The following is a 24,275-nucleotide window of genomic DNA, read 5'->3' on the forward strand; positions in this document are numbered from 1 at the left end:
ATTTTATGAGGCCAACATCATCCTGATACCAAAGCCTGGCAGAGACACAACAAAAAAAGAGAATTTTAGACCAATATCCCTGATGAACATCGATGCAAAAATCCTCAATAAAATACTGGTAAACCGGATTCAGCAGCACATCAAAAAGCTTATCCACCATGATCAAGTGGGCTTCATCCCTGGGATGCAAGGCTGGTTCAACATTCGCAAATCAATAAACATAACCCAGCATATAAACAGAACCAAAGACAAGAACCACATGATTATCTCAATAGATGCAGAAAAGGCTTTTGACAAAATTCAACAACCCTTCATGCTAAAAACGCTCAATAAATTCGGTATTGATGGAACGTACCTCAAAATAATAAGAGCTATTTATGACAAACCCACAGCCAATATCATACTGAATGGGCAAAAACTGGAAAAATTCCCTTTGAAAACTGGCACAAGACAGGGATGCCCTCTCTCACCACTCCTATTCAACATAGTGTTGGAAGTTCTGGCTAGGGCAATCAGGCAAGAGAAAGAAATCAAGGGGATTCAGTTAGGAAAAGAAGAAGTCAAATTGTCCCTGTTTGCAGACGACATGATTGTATATTTAGAAAACCCCATTGTCTCAGCCCAAAATCTCCTTAAGCTGATAAGCAACTTCAGCAAAGTCTCAGGATACAAAATTAATGTGCAAAAATCACAAGCATTCTTATACACCAGTGACAGTCAAACAGAGAGCCAAATCAGGAATGAACTTCCATTCACAATTGCTTCAAAGAGAATAAAATACCTAGGAATCCAACTTACAAGGGATGTAAAGGACCTCTTCAAGGAGAACTACAAACCACTGCTCAGTGAAATAAAAGAGGACACAAACAAATGGAAGAACATACCATGCTCATGGATAGGAAGAATCAATATCGTGAAAATGGCCATACTGCCCAAGGTAATTTATAGATTCAATGCCATCCCCATCAAGCTACCAATGAGCTTCTTCACAGAATTGGAAAAAACTGCTTTAAAGTTCATATGGAACCAAAAAAGAGCCCGCATCTCCAAGACAATCCTAAGTCAAAAGAACAAAGCTGGAGGCATCACGCTACCTGACTTCAAACTATACTACAAGGCTACAGTAACCAAAATAGCATGGTACTGGTACCAAAACAGAGATATAGACCAATGGAACAGAACAGAGTCCTCAGAAATAATACCACACATCTACAGCCATCTGATCTTTGACAAACCTGAGAGAAACAAGAAATGGGGAAAGGATTCCCTATTTAATAAATGGTGCTGGGAAAATTGGCTAGCCATAAGTAGAAAGCTGAAACTGGATCCTTTCCTTACTCCTTATACGAAAATTAATTCAAGATGGATTAGAGACTTAAATGTTAGACCTAATACCATAAAAATCCTAGAGGAAAACCTAGGTAGTACCATTCAGGACATAGGCATGGGCAAAGACTTCATGTCTAAAACACCAAAAGCAACGGCAGCAAAAGCCAAAATTGACAAATGGGATCTCATTAAACTAAAGAGCTTCTGCACAGCAAAAGAAACTACCATCAGAGTGAACAGGCAACCTACAGAATGGGAGAAAATTTTTGCAATCTACTCATCTGACAAAGGGCTAATATCCAGAACCTACAAAGAACTCAAACAAATTTACAAGAAAAAAACAAACAACCCCATCAAAAAGTGGGCAAAGGATATGAACAGACATTTCTCAAAAGAAGACATTCATACAGCCAACAGACACATGAAAAAATGCTCATCATCACTGGCCATCAGAGAAATGCAAATCAAAACCACAATGAGATACCATCTCACACCAGTTAGAATGGCGATCATTCAAAAGTCAGGAAACAACAGGTGCTGGAGAGGATGTGGAGAAATAGGAACACTTTTACACTGTTGGTGGGATTGTAAACTAGTTCAACCATTATGGAAAACAGTATGGCGATTCCTCAAGGATCTAGAACTAGATGTACCATATGACCCAGCCATCCCATTACTAGGTATATACCCAAAGGATTATAAATTATGCTGCTATAAAGACACATGCACACGTATGTTTATTGCAGCACTATTCACAATAGCAAAGACTTGGAATCAACCCAAATGTCCATCAGTGACAGATTGGATTAAGAAAATGTGGCACATATACACCATGGAATACTATGCAGCCATAAAAAAGGATGAGTTTGTGTCCTTTGTAGGGACATGGATGCAGCTGGAAACCATCATTCTCAGCAAACTATCACAAGAACAGAAAACCAAACACCGCATGTTCTCACTCATAGGCGGGAACTGAACAATGAGATCACTTGGACTCGGGAAGGGGAACATCACACACCAGGGCCTATCATGGGGAGGGGGGAGGGGGGAGGGATTGCATTGGGAGTTATACCTGATGTAAATGACGAGTTGATGGGTGCAGCATACCAACATGGCACAAGTATACATATGTAGCAAACCTGCACGTTGTGCACATGTACCCTACAACTTGAAGTTTAATAATAATAAATAAATTAAAAAAAAAAAAAAAAAGAAAATGCATGGGAAATACAAAGAATCAAATTTTGCTTTTTGTTAATTAAATAAATGATGAGCGCTCCAAAGTCACAAATCTGGAATCTGGATATTTAAACTTTAAAAAATTATAAAGCCAACTTCAACTAAAAGAAGAAGCCCTCAAAACATCAAAGTACATTGTTAAACTTATTTGGATATAAAATAATCGCTGAATCAAAATGAACTGAAATAACTGTAAAGAAGACATGAAGTCTTGTGTATATCAATCTGAACCAAATGTTTAAAAGAATCAGGCAGAAGACTCAATGTTAACATGACTTATAATCTATCTTGCAGATTCTGACAATACAATTTTCCATAAAAATGGTAACTTCTGAGGACATAGTTTTAAAAACCATATATTTTAAAAATAATATAAATACTCATGTTACTACCACCTATATAAACTCATACTATAAAGGAGCACATTTTATGAACAATTTGAGTCTCCTGACGGCAGTAAATGTTATCTTAATAAACATTTATAAATTGAGGGGAAAAATTTTTTATATTTTAATAATTAATGTTTCTGGCTATATTGTAGGTGCTTTCACATATATCGCATTAATCCATGTAATGAGTCATTGAAATAGAATTATCCCCATTTTTCTTAAAGCAATTAAATAGTCTGACATACAGATTACTTAGGTAACTTGAACAATGAAATAAGTGGTAGAACCACATATGAACCCAGATCTCCCTAACGTTTCCAAAGGATTTTTTTCTATTAGACCATTAAATTATTATTAGATTTATTATTAGATTTTTGAAAGAAAGGTAACTATGAGATTTTTGAAAGTTAACTCAATAGCAATTCCATAATTTTTTCATACATAAATATAAAATATTTTACCAAATAAACATATCTTCCATCTAAATTAAATGTTAAGAGTTAAAGGGAGGAATACGGTATGAACTTTGGTCTTTGAAGATAAAGTTGAGTACTCTTGACTAATCACGCGATAGGAAATGATGAAGACTCTATAAAGAAAAATCATTATGTAAACAGGGTTTCCTAATACCTTTTCTACTGAATTAAACTTTTTTGAAGTTTACTGACCTATTAATTGGATCTGTTCAATGGCCTAGCAAAGGCAATGGTAGACTGTCAGAGGCAATAGTCGTTTTCATTTGTCACAAGCCTGGTAATTAAACTCATTAGCCTGCCAATCAACTGCAATGCTAGTGAAATTTGTAAAAGCAGAACAAAATAGCTTACCGTGCACATGGATGTCTTTGTGATTTTCAGGGTAAAATCTGATGAAAACTCCAAATCTGAGATAGATGTTGTATGGCAATCTATATGCTACCCATTAAAAAGGAGTGAAGAAAGAGCTTAGTAAAAATAGTCCAAAAAAAAGCCCAAAAAAACAAAACAACAAAAACAACCCAGACAAACACTACTTCTTTTATGCACAAATGATTATTAGAAACCAATGTTTTGCAAACTTTAACTACATGCTAGTTTTTGGAATTATTTATAAGTTTAAGGAGTACTAGTACTATCATTTTGTTAATTTTTCCTTAAATTCATTTAACTTAGACTCCTTGTAAACAACAGTATTTATCAAATCATAGCTCTAATGTGCTAAAGTTTTCCTGACACACTAAAATAAATACTTTCAAATAAAAAATGTTTTCCTGTATTTCACCTAACATTTTGCCTATCGTGTATGGTACACCCACCACAATTGCTATAAATTATGTGTGATAACAGTCAATACATTTATAGGAACTGCCAACTTGAAAATACAGGCTAATGAAAAGAAAGTTGTTTTAAAATTCATGTCTATAATTGTATTTGAAGATAGGTTTTGTTAGATATGAGGAGAAACCACACAATTCAAACAAAACAGCAAAACTATGGAGATTCAACCCGGAGAAAAAAAGAGCGAATTATCTTTATTTTCCCATTCTGCCTTTTTCAAATCCTTCTCTATTATACTTTGGAGAAGGGATGGAATCACCTTTCAACTACAGGAGTCTAATCAGAAATGTGCTGTAAAGACCATCATCAGCTAACCAGTCAGGAGAAGATCATAACCCAGTGAATGCAATTAATGTAACCACACACCTGAGACACTATTGAAAACAATTTGAGAAAAAAATTTAACAGTACAATGTGTTTGTGGGAGGACTGGAGAATACAGAACAAACTATTTACTTAAATAAATGTAAATAAATGTTAAAAAAAAGAAAGGAGTACCTACACTTTTTAACACCTTGTTTTCAGTTCTAAATTTTTCTATCTCAACTATTTATTGATAGTAGTTTTTGCATTAAGCAGAGATCACTAGAGAGAGAAATCAGGAACTTCCACCAACTCTCCTCTTTCTGCTCAACTTTAAGGCTTAGTTGGTCATAACTGTACACTCCTATCCTGAGCCAAGAGCCCAAATAAACCCTTTACTATCAGTGTACCAGAGCACTGAACAGTCTTATAACCATCAAGCAAACTGTTTTTCTTAAAAGCTGAATCAGCCTGCTCTTAAGAAACTTCATGTTTATTACTCTATACTTTTAATGCTGTATCCATTTAAGAAAATTAAATATGTACTAAATACTTTATACAGAGAAGATATATTGATGCTATATGAAAGTAACAGCATGATTAAAAACAGAAGACAGCACTTTGGGAGGCCGAGGCAGGCGAATCACAAGGTCAGGAGATCGAGACCATCCTGGCCAACATGGTGAAACCCCGTCTCTACTAAAATACAAAAAATTAGCCAGGCATGGTGGTGCATGCCTATAGTCCTAACTACTTGGGAGGCTGAGGCAGGGGAACCGCTTGAACCCGGGAGGCAGAGAGATTGCAGTGAGCTGAGATCGCGCCACTGCACTCCAGCCTGGGTGCCAGCGAGACTCTGTCTCAAGAGACAAAAAAAAAAGACAATATCCTGAACCTAACACTGAACATATTGCTCTAGATTTGATTATCTAGTTGAAACAGACAAATTAAGGAGTTAAGCTGTATTATTTTTTGCTGCAAAGTTATTAGTGAACCCATGTAAATTCAACATAGAAAAATTCACAATAAAACCAGAGATTAACATGGCAAAAAATAAGTTGATGAAATACAAAAGTAATTAACTGAGAAATCTGAACATAGTAGGGCTTTCGTTTCATGGGCAAATTCACTACATGTAATTCATCTGACAACGCTGGAAGAAATCTGAATGAGAGAAGTTAAACTGTGTGGAATATATGACACAAATGAATAATCTGGCTATAAATGAGAAGCTAAAATAAGGCTAGGAGGGGGTGATGAAACAGAACTAATAATACAGCAGGACTTTTTACCTTGATTAAGCCAAAGTAAATATAAATTGTTAACTGGTTCAGAGTTAGATTTGAAGGACTGTAAAACTGAGTGTAAGGAGTTTTAATATATAGAGAAGTGATTCCAAAGAGATGATACAGTCAACTGGTAAACATGACCTCAATTTGTTTTAGACTGATTACAATGGGAAAAGTACTGTTTTGAAAGCCCACATATAAAATCAATGTATTATTTTCAAATGCTGAACTAAGAAAAATAGCAATGCCATTATAAAAAATAAAGTTAGCAAAACACCTACCTTAATACCACAAGGTTCTGAAATAAGAGTCTTCGGATCTAAAACTTCCACAACAGCTTCTGGAATAACTGCTTTCTTCATGCAGGACATCTTGAAGCCATAGACATCATCCCAAAAAGCAATTCTATCAGCATGTTTATTCACATCACTCACTGCTACAAGGCTGATAGTGCAAATGTCAGGGTAGACTGTAACAAATAAAATGCCCGAAAATTAAGCATTATCTCCTTTTCTTATGGAATATATTTTTTTAAAGGCTAAATATAAATATCAAATCCATCAGTAAGGATTACTAGCAATGGGAGATTAATGAAGGTATAGATCAGGAAAAACAACCATGCTTCATCTTATAGCCTCTTTTAAAAACAGATACTCATTATTGGCCGGGCATGGTGGCTCACGCCTGTAATCCCAGCACTTTGGGAGGCCGAGGCGGGTGGATCATGAGGTCACGAGATTGAGACCATCCTGGCTAACATGGTGAAACCCTGTCTCTACTAAAAATACAAAAAAATTAGCTGGGCGTGGTGGCGGGCACCTCTAGTCCCAGCTACTCGGGAGGCTGAGGCAGGAGAATGGCGTGAACCAGGGAGGCGGAGCTTGCAGTGAGCAGAGATCGTGCCACTGCACTCCAGTCTAGGAGACACAGCGAGACTCCATCTCAAAAGAAAAAAACAAAAAAAACCCCAGATAGCCATTATCATGATGATAAGATTAAAACAGGGATTCCAATGATAGGGTCTGAATTAAAATAGGATCATATAATTAAATAATCCTGAAATAAACATATTTATTGATATTAAAACTTAAAGTGTGCTAACTTAAAAGGTACTAGATCTTTACTTATTCCTATATTCCTCTAAAAACATGCAGAAAAGGACAAATCATTTAAAAAGATATGTAGCATGTAAGAAAATCATGTAATGGGGTTTCATCGTTATATAGAAGACCACTTCATATTACTCTCATTTAATAGAAAAATATTTATAAACATAAAGTATGTGCCAGACATATGTGCCAGTCTAATTTACAGACTATGGACACATATCACTACCCTCAATAAACTTATATTTAGACAATTTTTGAGGAAGAAATGCACAGTTATTTGTGAGGTAATAAATACTAACAGTGAGAGCATACAAGGTACTAAGGGAGCTCATGGCAAAACTAGCTAATTCAGACTTGGCTGGGGCAGGGGAGACGGGATAATATATAAGATAAGAACTGAAGCCCAGTGAGTTGGGAGTAGGGAAGGAAAGCGTATTCTAGGCAAAGTGAGCAGCAGTGTGGATAAAGGGTCACAATAGATGGGATGGCCCATATACAATCTAATTTAGAGAGAAACAGACAAAAGGCTACAAAGTTAAGTAGAGACCAAAGACTACATGCTGAGTAAACTAAATGAGTAAATTGAATTTTAAGAATGATGATAATCCAGTAAAAAATTTTCACATAGGGTAGCAACATGACTAGATTTTGATTTTAGATGAACCACCTAGAATGCAATGTGGAGAATAATGGGAGAGTCTAAGATGAAAACTGAGACAAATTAAGAGATCGTTAAAATAAACCAGGTGATCTGAACTAGGATATTGCTGTGGGAAGGGAAAGGATGAGACGTATTCAAGGGATATTTATGAAGTAGAACTCAGAGGACTTTGAGACTGACTGGCTGTGGGGGAAAAGGTCAAGGATGACAGCATTTAGCTTCAGTAACAGCACAGATTATGACGGTATATATTATAATAGGACATAAATATGGGGAGATTCAAAAGGAACAGGAGCATTTAGTGCTTAAGAGACAAACAGATAAAAATGTCTGAAATGTAGCTGAATACAAAGGTCTGAAATTCAAAAGAGGTTATCTAAGTTGAAGACATAAATTTGGAGACCATAGGCATATAAATGAAAGATAAGTAACAGGAGTTCACGAGACCTAGGGAGAGTGGATAATGAATACTAGAATTCAAGGAACTTGACCAAGAAGCTGGGGCCACAAAAGTAAGAGAACCAAGAAGGTAAGTGTTACATGAGTTAAGGAAAGAGTGATTGAAGGAGAAATTCTCCACTAATAACAAGTAAAGAAATAATAAAATTAACTTTGTCTTTCCAATATCTCAAATATCAACTTTTAGGGTACTCATGAATTAAAAATATAAATCACATGTTCCCATATCAGCAAACTGAAACAAGTATAAATGTACCAAAGAAATGCAGCACAAACAAACAAACAAACAAAAAATGAGTATTAACTAGCTTTCAGGTGTAAACAGTAGAAAAATTACCCCCTCCTTCCTCCAAACATTTATTTCCACAGCCTTAGCAATTTTATTATTCACTAATAGCAGCACTAAATTATTCTCCAAATAAGGCCCATGATAAGATCTACTGGCATCAAAGCACCTGCTTCCAAATCTAACTTGTGAGATACTCAGAAAAAACTACCTAGTACTAAGTCACTGACAAGAAGTTTCTCAAGTCTTCCCTGATAGGCATGTGAGGGAGGTATGCCAGCTGCACCAGAACAGAGTCCATGGCCATGCAAACTCTCCCCTTCCTCCACAAACAGGGAAAGCCTCTGGATTGTGTTTAAATTCTTGACTTATAAAAATTCTTCAAAGTAACTGATTTGTTATTGAAAATGTTAACTCAGTAAGAGGATCAGCCATAAGGAAGTATATTTAGTTTCCTGAACCAGATCCTTAAGATGAGAAACACTGAATAAAAAAATAAGAATTTGAAAGCAACGTTAGGTATGTGGCTAAATTCCTGATACAGACTGAATAATTATAGAAGCTTTCCCACATTATGCCCTGTCGTTTCATCATTAAAGAGGAACATAGTAAGGGTATAGTCAGGTGGTCAGGAAACATTTTTTGTGAAGTTACCAGTTTAGGTTTTGTGGACAAAACTGAATTTTGTTGAAACTACTGCTTTCTGCTATTGTTGGTGTGAAAGCAGCCACAGACAATATGTAAACAAATAAGCATGGCTGTGTTTCAATAAAACTTTATCTACAAAACAGGCAGCAGGCTAGATACAGATACCCTTGACATAAATGAGCAGAAATTGAGGGAGGTTATTATCAGCGCCACCATATGGTCCGAGTGCCATTCACACTATATACTTCATGGGAACTGAATATCCTCTGGAGTTGTGCAGTGCACAGACATTCAAGATACTTAACATAGTTCATACAGTTCTGCTATTTTAGAATATCTTTTAAAATCTTACTGAAGTTTTAAAATGCCATCAGTCTCTCTATCAGGGTCAGCAGACTGTGGCCCATAGTCAAATCCAGGCTGCTGCCAGTTTTTGTATTAATATATGAAGTTTAGCTGTAACACTACCACATTCATTTGTTTACATGTTGTCTATGGCCACACTGCGCTACAGTGGCAGAGTTGAATAGCTGGGACAGGGGCTATATGGCCTATAAAACTGAAAAAACATTTACTATATGGCCTTTTACTGAAAAATTTTACTTGTCTCTGGTTCTATATTAATATATTAGTGACAGCATAAAAATAAAGATAACTTTTTCATAAGAAAAAATCATAACTTACTAAAAGTAATAAAACAATTTTGAATATGTTGGTAATTAGAAGAGAAACTAAAGAAGAACATGATTTTATTTTTGGGTGTTGTGTATTTTTCAAATTATTTGTCTTTCACAAACATACAGAAAAGCACAGTTTTTATATTGCTAGAATTTGGAAATAAAATTATTTTTAATCTTTCGGTAAGATCTATGGATATTCATAAGGATATGTAATCAGTGTTACAGGCCAATTTGGTTCTATATCCACCTCCTCACAGCTGGCTAAAATCTTGGACCACCTGCCAGAATCCTGACTAACCCTTTACCTTCGCATTCGGACACATTTGTCATTTGATTTTTGTCAGATAGAAGCTATAATTGAATAATTATTTCTTGTAGGTGAAATTAACAAAGCGCTGATTGGACAAAAGCACCCTCTTAACCGACCATTTATAAATTCATGGCTTTGACATCTGTGTCCTTCTCGATTCACTGCCCAGAATTCATTTGTCACTAGAACGGCTCACATGGTGAATAGATAAAAATGGGAAATCCTTTATCCCTTAGAAATGCCTCATAAACTTTTGGACACTAAAGGATAAGATAGAGGTGCATAAAGAAACAATTTCTAGTAAACACTAGGAATTTTGTATCACTGTTTGTATAAATAACCACAGAGTAAAAAGATTTAAAACAAAGGAGATAATAAATAAGTCAAAATAAACCACTTTTTCCACAATATATATGAACAATATGAAGATTTTAGTGAAATAACAATGGTAGCAAAAATGCTTGGTATGCACAAAAGAAAATGTACTAGAAAGTCACCAAATGGGAATTAAATGAGTTTTAAAAATTAGTTTCTAGTTTATATAATAAAGGTATCTTTAAAAAGTAATATTTATTTGGAAATTGGACTCATTTCCCCATCATTAATGTATAAATAATGAGTAGACCCACTAAAGCTTAGCTAAGGCTAACATATAGCTGTAATATGCTTTGAAAAATTACACGCTGAAAAATAGAAAATGATACTACCGCTCTATTACTGAACAAACTCAAACTAATAAATGTGAAAAAAGCAGATCTGAAGATGAGGAAGTAGACAGTTATGAAAATACTAAAGGAATCCTTTAAGCACTATGAACCAACGCCAGTGGCTGATTATATTGAGATAATCTATGTTAACGTGTAGAAAATGTGAAGTGCTGAATAAAAGGTAAGTGTTAATACCACAACGCTTAAATTCATTTCATTAACTTTTATAAAGTATAAACCTAATGCTAATCTCATGTGCACCAGTTGTAACTCAGACTGGGAATTGAATTAATATTTATTAAGCAACTACTTTGTGTCAAGCATCTCATTTAGACTTTTGAATAATTTTACAAAGTTGGATTATAATCTTCATTTTATAAATTAAAAAAACTTGAATTCAGACAGTAACTTGGCCAGAGAGTAACCTGCCCAAATACCTGGTCTTCTTCAACTAACCAGATAACTAGTCAGCTGATGTAGCAGAGATTCACCTTAAGGTCTAATTGTGAAATCCATACGCTTTCCATTACGCATGATGCCACATTTTAATGCTTTTCAAATGGAAGAAAAGGAAAGAGGAACCCCACGTTCCTCAGGTAAACGGTCCTTGTTGGAAGAGAAGGAGAAAGGGGGTTGAAAAGAGTGGAGATAAATAAAATTTCAGGACAAAGTAAGGAAAATGGTAACATTTAAGCTTATTTTGCTCTGAGCAAAGGAATGAGATGACAAGGCAAAAACAGAACAAAAACACAAAAGGAAGGCAAGCAAGCTAGGTGAAGAGATCAAGACCAGCCTGGCCACCATGTTGAAACCCCATCTCTACTAAAAATACAAAGAATTAGCTGGACATGGTGGCAGGCGCCTGTAATTCCGGCTTCTCGAGAGGCTGAGGCAGGAGAATTGCTTGAACCCAGGAGGCAAAGGTTGCAGTGAGCCAATATCGTGACACTGCACTCTAGCCTGGGTGACAGAGACAGACTCCATTAAAAAATAAATAAATAAAAAAGACAACTTAAAAATGAAAAGATACATTATGCTCATGAACTGGACAACTCAATATTAAAATGTTGATCATTCCCAAATTGATATATTCATTCAATCCAATCCCTTCATAATTCTAGCAGTCTCTTTTTTTAAGCAGAAATAGCCAGATTTTAACATTTATTTTAAACTCCCTCCTGCTACATGACCAAACTATCAAAGCAATTTTTAAAAAGATCAAAATGGGGAGACTGTCCTTACCTGACCAAGACTCAGTATAAAGTTACAGTAATTAAGACAGTATGGTACTGGTGAAAAGACAGCCTTAAAGATCAAATGAAAAGAACACAGAAATAGACTTACATGAATACGGTCAATTAATTTTCAAGATATGCCAAGCAATTCATGGGAAAGAATAGCATTTCAATTAAGGGTGCTAGAAAATATTAATATCTATCTAACTTTACCTCACACTATACACAAAAATTAATTTGAAATAAATCATAGACATAAATGTAAACACTGAAACTCCAAGAGGGAAACACAGGAAAATTCTGTGTGACCTTGAGTAAAGCAAAGATTTCTTAAGATATTTTTCTTAGTATGACGGAGACTGAGCACATGTTTAAGAGTCATCTGTATTTCCTTTTTTGTGAGCCACCGTTCAATTATTTGTCCAATTTTCTATTGGGTTTGTAGTCTATTTATTTATATAATCTACTTATATGTGGAGAGATTAGCTTTTTGTTGTGACAGAAATTGAAAAATTATTTTCAGTATGTAGTTGTTCTTGTGACTTTGCTTATAGCATATTCTGCCATTTAGAAATTTATATAGATGCAATTAGATTTACAATGTTTCTTTCAGGGTTTCTGAATTTAAGTTCTTATTTAGAAAGACTCCCTTCCCCCAAGTTTATAAACCTTATGTTTCCTTCTAGTATTTTTAGCATTTGACTTCTCTTGCATTTAATCTTTGATTATTTGAAATTCGGTGTACAATTTTATAGTGTGGATTAAACTTTTTTTTTTTTTACACAAGTGTCTCAATAGAATTTGCTACAGTAAATCATTTCTTCAATTACATGAGATGCCACATATAGTTAGGTCTATACTATTCTCTTCAACGCATCTCTCCATTCAAGAACCAATAATATATTGTTTTAATTATTAAGGCTTTATAATGTGTTTTAATATTTGGTAGCACTATTCCTTCTGCTACTCCCCATCCTGCACCCTTCTATTTCAGTCTTCCTTATCATCGTTTATTTTTCTATGTAAACTTAATTTTATCCTTTTTTTTTTTTTTTGTAGACAGGGTCTCTGTCATCTAGGCTGGAGTACAGTGGTACAATCATAGCTCACTGTAATCTTGAATTCCTGGGCTCAAGCAATCCTCCCATCTCAGCCTCCCAAGTAGCTAGGACTACAGGTGCACGCCACCACACCTGGCTATCTATGAAAAAGGGCCCATGATTTTGCTCTTTAGCCCTACTCCCATTAATATGATTGATTATATAATATTTTGGCCTTGATTCCCCCTTGTCTGGTATCAATATCATGACAGCTGTTTCCATTTTGTTTGCATTTACCTGAATGTCTTTATTCTTTACATTTTAACTTCTCTGAATTATTTTGTTTTAGGTGTGGCTCTACAAAGTGCACAGAATTGGGCTTTCTTTGGTGAGCCAATCTGAAATTCTTTTTCTTTTAATGGGTAAATTTAGCCTATTTACACTTATTGATATAAGAAACAGTTTTATGTTCCTGATGCTACCATTTTCTGTTATTTTTTCTGTATCTATAATGTTTTTTAAGAAATAGTTCACTACATGGTCTTTTGATTTTTTTCCCAAAGTATTAATCCTTATATTTAGAAAGATCTTTGTATTTTTGTTGTAGTAGCTAACTTTTATAAGTATAACCTTAGTATAATATCTTTAGTTCTCTCTTTTCAACACTATTTACTAAACTCCTACCTTAAGCAATAATAAAATTAGTATATTTCCTTATCATTTCCCTTCCCTTTTCTTTTTCTTACACCCTCTTGGGCCTTCTCTTTTCTTCACACCAATTTTTTTCTGTATGTTAAAGAGTTGCACTGATAATACTAATAACAAGTACAGAGGTGGGCACAGAGTTAGTACACGGTTTTAAAGAAAAGTATTTTTCAGAAAAATTAGGAATCAAATCATGTAATAATTCATTTGACCCGAAGAAGGCGGGAATTGCTACTTCAGCTGTTTTTAAAAGTCGCTTTTCTGAAGTATAATTTATATGCAGCAAAACTCACTCTTTTTGGTATATATTTACATGTGCTTTGATAAAGTCACACAGTTATGCAATCACCACCATGGTCAAGAGACATAGACAGGATCTGCCACCACCAACCTCATCACTCAATTTAATGTTAACTTTGTAGTGCTAAATGTACTTAATAATTCTACTACTTGATCTGTCAAGTTTCTATTATTAAAGATAAAGCAATTAAAATGTGAACACTTCTACCTGCTGTCTGCATTCCCTTTCCAATTTTTGTGAGATGGAGTATTTGACACTGTTGGCATATAAAACATTTATATTCTCTGTTGCCATCCTAAAATATACATTTATTTTAGTCTTAATTGTAGTTGTAAAAACACCCATTGGCCATAAACAATATTTTCCCACTTTTCCTCCTCATTTCTTGTTGGCTGCATGTAAAACATTACAATTCCTAACACATAATTAGTGCTTAGTAAATATTAGCTAGAAATAGTAGAAATCATTGCTAGTAAACCTGCTTTCATGAACTTTACAAAATTACTTTTCTTAGAAGTAAGGGTAGTAAATATATAACTCTAATACAGTGGAACTGCTTGATTGATAATGGGGTAGATGAACATCCAAGTTATTGACTGTGTTTTATAAAGCCTTTACTGCTCACCATAATATGTATGGTGAGACATAAATTGAACTTAAACTCATGCAAAAATAAGTTGTGGTCCCATCACATTTGTATGGGCCTTCAATATTCTCCCTCTCTCATAATGCATTCATTCTTTCTATAATCTTCATACTACTAATTACTTGGTAAATCTTTCCTTTAGAAAAACATAAAAGAAAACTTTGCTTTGCAATAAAACAATGAGCATTTAAATGACCGGTGATATTCATTAAAACGTACTCAAAAACACAAATAGACTAAACTATTGTGTGTTACTCTTTTCTGAATTTTCTTTCTTTCTCTTGATTCTGTTAACAAGTAACATTCAACAGCACTGCTTAAGGAGTTAAATGCTGACCTCTCTTAAATATACTTCTGTATTATCTTAACACTAATATTAGCTATATAAAAGTATAGAAAGAGCTAGATATATAAGCCTCCACTTTATCCTTCTGATGATAAGAAATAGCTCTGTCACTGTTCACATTGCTGTACGTTCTTAATGAATTTCAGTGAGAATTCAATTTAAATGTATTAAGTTGCTGTCAGTTCCTCAATAAGATCAAGTCAGGCGGGTCTGGAAACAGTTACTTGGATCTTCCCTAGAATATCAAGGCAATAATCACATTTAAAAAATACATTTTAGTAGGGAAACAAGGTTTAGTAAAAAGAACATGAATCTTGGAGGCTGGCAGATGTGAGTTTAAAAAAAATCATGGTTTGGCCATTTAATATGTGTCATCCAGGACACTTTTAGGAGACTTTCTAAAATCTCAAAGGGCTATTGTGAGGATTATGTCTAGTAACGTAAATGAAGGTAGAGTATATTGTCTGGCAGCCAGTAGATGGTCAACAAATGATGGATAATGTTGTTTTTAAGTCATTAAATGTTACAGTTTATGTATCCCTAATCTGAAAATCTGAAATCTGAAATGCTCCATGTTCTAAAACTTTTTGAGCACTGACATGAACCCAAAGGAAATGCTCATTGGAGCGTTTCAGATTTCAGATTTTCAGATAAGGATGCTCAACCAGTAAGTACAATGCAAAGAACTGCACTCCAAAACCCCCCAAAACACAAAATCTGAAACACTGCAGGTCGCAACCATTTTAGATAAGGGATATTCAACCTGTAGTACTCATTAAAAAAACAAAGCCGCTGCAATCATAGAAAGTTGCAGCCAATTGTTGCAGGGTAAAACATACCTAAAAATTCTAGTCAGGTTCATGACAGAGATTGGGAACATATCTTGAAATGGTTGCAGAAAATAAAGTGACAAAATGGGCACATTTTGAAAAAGAAAGGCAATCCATTTAAATGCTCTTATAAAAAGAACTCTCTTGTTCTGGAGAATTTTCTCTGTACTTATGTTTTAGCCTTACTTTTTTTTTTTTTTTTTTTTTTTAAGACAGAGTCTTGCTCTGTCACCCAGGCTGGAGTGCAGTGGCAGGATCTTCTCTCACTGCAACCTCCGCCTCCTGGGTTCAAGCAATTCTCCTGTCTCAGCCTCTCGAGTACCTGGGACTACAGGAACCCGCCACCACGCCCAGCTAATTTTTTGATTTTTTCTTTTTTTCTTTTTCTTTTTTTTTTAGTAGAGATGGGGTTTCACCATATTGGTCAGGCTGGTCTTGAACTCCTGACCTCAGGTGATTCGCCTACCTCGGCCTCCCAGAGTGCTGGGATTACAGGCGTGAGCCACTGTACTGGGCTGGTCTTACCGATTTTTCACTGTACCAGAACTGCCAAAGTAATTTCATAGAACATGGATGGTAGGAGGCATAACTATGGTCAAGTCCTTTGCATCACTAGTTTGAAATGCCTACCCCTTTCATGTGACAGTTTTACCAACTGTATTCTGACCATGGAAACCACTTGCTGATTCTGAAACTTTGAGAAAGGTAAGATGCAGGGAGGTAAGTGAAGGAGGAACATGCTGTTCAATTCAGTTTTAATGATTCTTTAAATGATTCAATTCAATAAACATGTATGATGCTCCATCTACATCCTAGAAGCTGTGGAGCTCATTTAAGAGTTTAAGCTAAACAAACATAATCCCTGTCCTGAAAGACAATTATTTTGTATGGACACAACTGCTCACAGCAGGTCTGTAAAAACAGAATCTCACTCTGAGTATGCAGAGTTAATATGATTAAATGTTTTCCAGAGACATGAAAAGAAAGCCTTCCAAATTTATTAGGGTCCCTTTATATGTGGATTGGGTATGCTGTACTTTTAAAACGTATTAGAAACCAGTCACCACTTAAAATGTTCTCAGAAAATCACAGAGAAGTCGGGTTTTCATATTTAGTGAAGCCGTGAATAATCTCCAACTTAGACTGAAACATGCCATTGGGAAAAAAGGGAACTAAATGATATGAGGATTAAAAATAGAAAGGAGTTTGTTAGATTTGAGTTTGAATATCAAAAAGCTTCCAAAACCTAGTCTTCAGATATTTATTAAAAGGACCTTTTAATAAAAGCATTCTTGAGAATACCATTACCTTGGAGTCCTCCATATCTCATATAATATTCTACTTTCAACAATATAGTAAACAAATGTCTTCAAGCTTCTTGTAATGGAAACATCTTTCATCTCTATCAGGAACTTCCTCAGCCATGCATAGTTTATTTGAAATCCAAAGGTTCATTTGGTTCTGCTAGACTAAAATTAGATTATTAACCAGAATTTTCTACTCACCCGAGCCTCCTTTTGCCAAGTATTTGTTCTTTGCATAAAGGACAGAATCTAACATAGACTCAAACAGAAGAAAATAGCCCTGCATAAAAAAAGGGGAAAAAAAAGTTTAGAAATGTGCAATACTGTCATAAGCAGGTCAATTTAAACATAGGTACTATTCTTTTAATTACAAAATAGTTTTTTGTTTCTGCCATAGATGTAATAATATTCTGCAAAATCTGAAACTTTTTTTTGCAGTAAAAGTTATTGGAAAATCAGGCCAGCTTATAAAGTGAACTCAGAAAGTTTATTGGGGTAGAATATACTGCACGTTCTTTACCTATGATTCTACTTTCCAGACTACTCTTTCTTCCTCATTAAAAAAAGTTTGGAAAGAAATTATTAACAAGCCCCATAACTCCCTGGAATGATGCAACATCCATCTAGAGCAGTGGTTCTCCACTTGATTTTGCCCGCTGGGGAACATGTGGCAATGTCTGAGTAATTTTTGATTGTTGCAACTAGGGGTGGGGGATGAAGGATACGCTACTGGCATCTACTGGGTAGAGCCAAGGTATGTTGGTAAACATCCTACAATGTACAGGACAGCTTCTCACAAGAAAGAACGGCCTGGCCCAAAATGGCAATAGTGCTAAGGTTGAGAAACTGTAGTCTAGAAAACCATTTCCCAAATAATTTCCTGTATAGTGACTTTCTTTTAGGTATAAAAAATAAAATAAAATAAAATAAAATAAAATAAAATAAAATAAAATAAAATAAACAGAAACAAGAAAGGGGAGGGATCCTTAGTCAAAAAGGTTTAAAAAATGCCAGCTGCCATATCCTCCTACTAGAGATTCACAATGCGCACAAGCACACTAAAGTTCTGAGCAGTTATAGTAAACAGAACTGCTGAACATATTTTAACCCAGTATTACCTACTTTCTGACTACAGACCTTTTTTTCTATTTAACATCTATCAACACCTTGCAGAACTAGTGTTTATGGAAATATAATTCATGAAACATGATCCTGGTATACTACCGATTTTACAGTATGATAATGAATCCTCTACCAAGAAAGGATGATACAGTACAAATGAAAAAAGAATTTGCCACTATTGGTGTCACAAATACACTACATTCTAATACTGTGCTTCACAGTTTATTAAACAAATGACAAATAATCATGACTGAGAAACCACTCTCAGTTTCAGTCAGTCTTTCTCCTTCTAGGGTCCAACCCCCTAACAGCCCTATGCAGCAGGGAAAGCCAAGTGCTCAGCACATAGCACACCTTATTGCTTAGGGTGAACCAACATGAATTTTACCTTTACTTTAGCATTCTATATCAAAACTGTCCTCATTCACTCATTTGTTCTGTGCACAAATAAATGACCGGTGGGGTAACTATAAGTATTCTTTAACCACATTAACAAAAAATATTTTAAAGGTTTCTCTAGAATAAGAAAAACCTGCAAACCCAGAATGGATAATCTTCACAAGAGATTAACAGCAATTTTAATTTATAGAAAATACAGCTCTCATGCTTGAATCACTTATGAAGGAACTGAACTGAATGCCGGCAACTCTACATTGGTATTGACCTATTCCTCCCAACACACTAATTCACTGATACAAAAATAACTGCCTATTAAACAAAGGCTTAGGAACAAAGCTTGTTTATCAGTATGTTACTTTAGGAAACTTAAGGCTTTGACAGAAACTTGTTTTTCTGGATAGAGTACTTCAGTAACACGTAAAATTCTCACAAGTTAGTTCCCCATTAATATTATCTATGTATTCAAAGAACAAGGGACTTATGGGATTCAACTAAGAAACCTTTACCAATCTGACATATCCATGTAGATTACGCACACAAATGCTTATAAATAGGCATTCAACTGTTGCTTATAGTGAATTATAATTTATGCCAAGGAATTATTAAATGGAAGGCATCTATTTATCTTATGAGGAAAAGACTGGCTGGTAAAACACATTAATAGATTTGGTGAAAAAAATGGTCCCTATTTGCAAGATTGCTGTGTTTTAAAACTTAAAACAAATAAAATTAACACTTTAGTACAAATTAAGTATTAATTACAGTCCAATCCTTTTTAGACAAAAGCCCAAAAAAGTTTGTACTGATTTGTCATTGTCAAATTGTTTTCTAGTATTCTGGCTCTATCTTTCAGCTCTGCTGTCACCTCATCACAAAGAATTTCTCTGATGTTCCTACATAAAATATCCTTTCTTTTTCTTTCATCAAGCTCCATTTATTTATCCCGCTTTGTATTTCATCACAGCACGTATGAATTAAAATACTATTTATTTTTGTTATTATTTTGTCTCCTTACAAAACTAACAGCTCCAAGACTAAGGATTTTGTCATATTGTTTGAAGCTATATTCCTGAAGGCTGAAAATGTGTCTGGTAGATAGTAGGAACTCAATATATAACTTTAAAATGAATAAATGAATAAAAGTTATTAATACTATATGTAATATATTTGTTAAAATGAAACTGCTTGCTTTTTGTTATTTTTTGTGGTACAAATTAAAATGTTATTTTAAAATGATATTTTGTTTTCTTTTCTTTTTTTTTTTTTTTGAGACGAAGTCTTGCTCTGTCCCCGAGGCTGGAGTGCCGTGGCAGGATCTCGGCTCACTGCAAGCTCCGCCTCCCGGGTTTACGCCATTCTCCTGCCTCAGCCTCCCGAGTAGCTGGGGCTACAGGCGCCCGCCACCTCGCCCAGCTAGTTTTTTGTATTTTTTAGTAGAGACGGAGTTTCACCGTGTTAGCCAGGATGGTCTCGATCTCCTGACCTCGTGATGTGCCCGTCTCGGCCTCCCAAAGTGCTGGGATTACAGGCTTGAGCCACCACGCCCGGCCAATATTTTGTTTTCTAAAATTAAAACTGACAAATAATGGTGGTGATAATTGTTAAAATTCATTGTAATGCCTCTATAAAAATTATTTCATTTAATTCTTCCCCAAAGCACCATTTATTGTTATTCCAATTTATTTATGTTAAGTTGAGATCTAAAATAATAGTTTAGTCACATAAATTGGGGAGTGAATGAGACAGAATTTGAACCTTGATCTCACTACACAAGTTCTGAATCGCCCTTGTACGTTGCCTCTTAAATTGATTTGCCTAATTGAAAATAAGATTTAGTATGTGTATTATACCACATTTGTAATTAAGGATTCAAGCATTCCAAAAATGAAAATTTTTCCATAGACCATATTAAACAAGATTAGAATTTACAACAGGTGTGCGATCATTTCAGAGTAATATCTCAGTTGGCAACTGGCTCTTAGCCACCATTCATTGTGAAAATATTAGTTTGGAAAAATCAATGCACATACTAGAATATATATAGAATAAGACATTCATGAGATAAAATATCCAGTTAAAAATATTAGCAGATGAAAAGATTCATATATGTATTGCTAATGGTCATTGTCCTTTCTCTCAACTTTCCCCTTTGCTAAACTTCATTTTACGATAGGCTCCCTATGTGATACAACAGCCTTTAAATTCCTGGGAATTGTCCTTGGTTCTGAACCAAGTCATTTATTACTGATACCAGAAGGCTTTGGTCCAAATGCCCCGCTCATCTGCAGTGTAATTCAGACTGTAATTTCACAGGCTGCTGCCTCACCTGTAGCGGTGCCATCTGGAAGGAGAATTACGCCTGATATTTTCTCCCATGATGCTCATGGGCATTCTTCTTTCAATAGTAACATTTACTTTTTAAAAAATTAAATATTGCATTTATACTTTAATGGTTACTATAAAGGAACATATGGAATTAAATCAGGGACTAGAATATTAACCTCATTCATTGAAGTGGGAATCTTATTTTTAAAATGGCTGTTTATGATATCTTCTTGGATTAGATACATTAGTGATAAATGAAACTTTTGATACCTTCAGTATAAGGTGCCTTTCTAACTTTTTGTAGTTCAAATAACTGAATTACTGATACATCTTTAGGCAAATTTAACTATTAAAAAAAAGGTGAGGCAAGGGAGAGTTACAAATAAAATGGAAGAGTTAATCTGAAGGACGACAAAGAATCAATAATCTGAAATGTTTAAAGATAAAAGATTACCTGCAACAAATACACAAGCCTATATAATCTAATCATAATTTCTATGTAGTATATCTCTGAATCATAATAAGCGGTTGATAACATTTTTTTCCAGTATTACTCTCAAATTCTGTAACATTCACTGTAGATAGAATTTTTTTTATGTGATTGGAGCTGGCAGTCAGTTGTTAATGGGAAACAAGACATTTTAAGTAAAAACATACAGATTTGTTTGCCAGCATTCTTTGAGGACATACCCACTGACTGGAATCCTCATCATCTTCCCTATCTAAACCACATTCATAGATTTTAGGTAATTTCCAGGTTTGGTTAAATAGAAGAAAAAAAATCTATCAGCACTTGCCAAGTGGAGAATCCTCCTTGAATTCCATGATTTCCACCCTCCTACTCCTACTCTTCAAACTAGGAGGAGACAACGACAACTTGGGAAGGAGAAAACACCAAAACAAACAAACAAACAAACAAAAAACCACTGTGGAATGGACTGAGTAAAACAATTTGTTTACAAACAATTTACAGTTGTTTATGAGTAAAACAATTTACTCACTCCATTCTACAGCTTTTTTTTTAGTGTTTTCTCCTTCCTGAGTTTTTCCAAAGCAGTCACTTTTGTTTGCATAGAAAAAAACCAACTGTATCCTTTATATAATCCTATCAATCGTTTGTGTTCAATATTTAACTGATTTTACATAAATAAGCAGGCAAACAAACACAATAAGCTCTTGGTAAACAACACAACTGACAGAAGCAGAACAGTGGCAGCATGCTGAAGGTGGCTTTACCTGTTCAGAGAGAGCCACAGGAACCTAGCAATGTGTTATATAAAAAGAACACAGAACATTACAAATTTGGTGAATTAGTTAAATGCAGGTTGGTTATGATATCTTCTATGACATATTCATGTAACAAAATATATTGCCACAATGTCACCTCTCCAAGAAAATCTTCCTTGATTCCCCATACCAGGTCAGGTACCTTTATAATATGACCCAAATTAGAGGCTAACTTATTATCAACGCATAGAAACAATCATTCTAAAGCAGGGTTTCTCAATATTGACACTAATGACATTTTGGGCCAGATAAATTTGTAGGGGCTTTCCTGTCCACTGGAGGATGTTTAGCAGCATTCCTGGCCTCTACCCACTGGCACCATTGTCCCCACCCAACCCACAGTCCCAAATTATAACAATCTAAAATGTTTCCAGAGATTGCCCATGTCTCAAATATCCCCAGGAGTACGAAATTGTCCCCTCTTCCACTCCACTGAAAACCACTGTTCTAGAGGTATCCAAAATGCAAATAAATAAGCATTCTTTCCTAATCTACTGTGTTCTCTGTTTAAAAAAAAAAGTACCAAACTTAAGGTCTTACAGAATTCAATACAATCTCTATTTATTTCACTGTTATAACAGCCTTAGATATTAAACATTTTTACCACAAAGTTTTTTCAATGATTCTGCAGTCTATCACTTGACCCTTCCATCTTAAAATGTGCTAATAGTATCCACCTAATTTATAATAAACGTGATAATGAAATTACATGAGAGTTTTCCAAGTAATTATATAAAATCCATTTGGGTAAGATACTTTCCTTACAGCTCCACAGTGACTGATAAAGATTATATTATACTGTTACCCACTTGGCAAAATACAGGTGGCTGATGATATCACTCAACAGGGATACCTTTACCCTTTGCACTTATTTGCCATAGAATGAGTAGGAAATGTTGTGTTGGCATCTACATACACACACATAGACATCTTTGTACAATGTTTAATGTATTTGGCCAAGCTAAATTTCTTAAAGTAGAATTCTTGGATTAAAGGATATGCACATTCAAAATTTTGATATGTATTATCAAACTGCCCACAGAAAGACTATGACAATTTTTATTCCCACAATTGTATGAGTGGAGTAAAGACCTAAATGTAAAAGGGAAAGGTATAGAGCTTATGGAGAATATTTTCATGTTTCTGTGAAAAAAGTACTGACCATAAAGACCAATACATTTGACTATGTTAAATCCCAGAACCTCTGCTCATAAAAACAACCTAAATGTAAAAGGGAAAGGTATAGAGCTTATGGAGAATATTTTCATGTTCCTGTGAAAAAAGTACTGACCATAAAGACCAATACATTTGACTATGTTAAATCCCAGAACCTCTGCTCATAAAAACAACCTAAATGTAAAAGGGAAAGGCATAGAGCTTATGGAGAATATTTTCATGTTCCTGTGAAAAAAGTACTGACCATAAAGACCAATACATTTGACTATGTTAAATCCCAGAACCTCTGCTTATAAAAACAATGAAGTTACAGAGTCTGAAAAGATATTGACCACCCACACACATATACACATTTGTATATTTTCCATCTCCAATGAAGAATACTAATTGTTAAAAAAAAAAAAAAGTATGCAACCCAAAAGAAAAATGGGCAAAATAATTATATACAATTACTTCATAAGACAAAAAATATATTAATTCATTAGTAATTCAAACACAATGGAAAAATACTACATGACTACCAAATTAGCAGTCACACAATCCCCAGGGTTGAGAAGTCTATGGAGGCATGAAATAAAATTTTACTGCAGTACTTTGGAAAAGTACAGTACTTCGGAATTATCCATTAACATGTAAGAGCAGCATACCCTGTGATCTAGCAACTCTACTCCTAATTGTATACCTAGACACAAGTGCTTAAGTATAAGAGCACACACATACAAGCACACTATAGCACTATTATCTGCATGATAATAAACTGGAAATGATCCAGCGCCCAACAGTAAAATTTGAAAAACACTTTCCTACAATGTGTTTTCTTATGGTACATTCATA

The 24,275-nt window shown here is 34.7% G+C and overlaps 1 protein-coding gene across 5 annotated transcripts in view; it reads right to left on the reverse strand.

Moving 5' to 3' along the window:
* The window catches only part of PRMT3 (protein arginine methyltransferase 3), a 134,520-nt gene that overhangs the window by 47,177 nt on the left and 63,068 nt on the right, over window positions 1-24,275 (reverse strand). For all 5 annotated transcript variants that reach the window (XM_008004263.3, XM_037999575.2, XM_008004272.3 and 2 more), the window contains 3 exons: window positions 17,334-17,412; window positions 6,147-6,334; window positions 3,785-3,871 (listed from right to left, as the gene is read on the reverse strand). In XM_008004263.3, coding sequence (XP_008002454.2) covers window positions 3,785-3,871; window positions 6,147-6,334; window positions 17,334-17,412 — 354 coding nt within the window. The remainder of the gene's footprint in view (window positions 1-3,784; window positions 3,872-6,146; window positions 6,335-17,333; window positions 17,413-24,275) is intronic.

Source organism: Chlorocebus sabaeus, chromosome 1, assembly GCF_047675955.1.
Source record: "Chlorocebus sabaeus isolate Y175 chromosome 1, mChlSab1.0.hap1, whole genome shotgun sequence".
Taxonomy (NCBI): domain Eukaryota; kingdom Metazoa; phylum Chordata; class Mammalia; order Primates; family Cercopithecidae; genus Chlorocebus; species Chlorocebus sabaeus.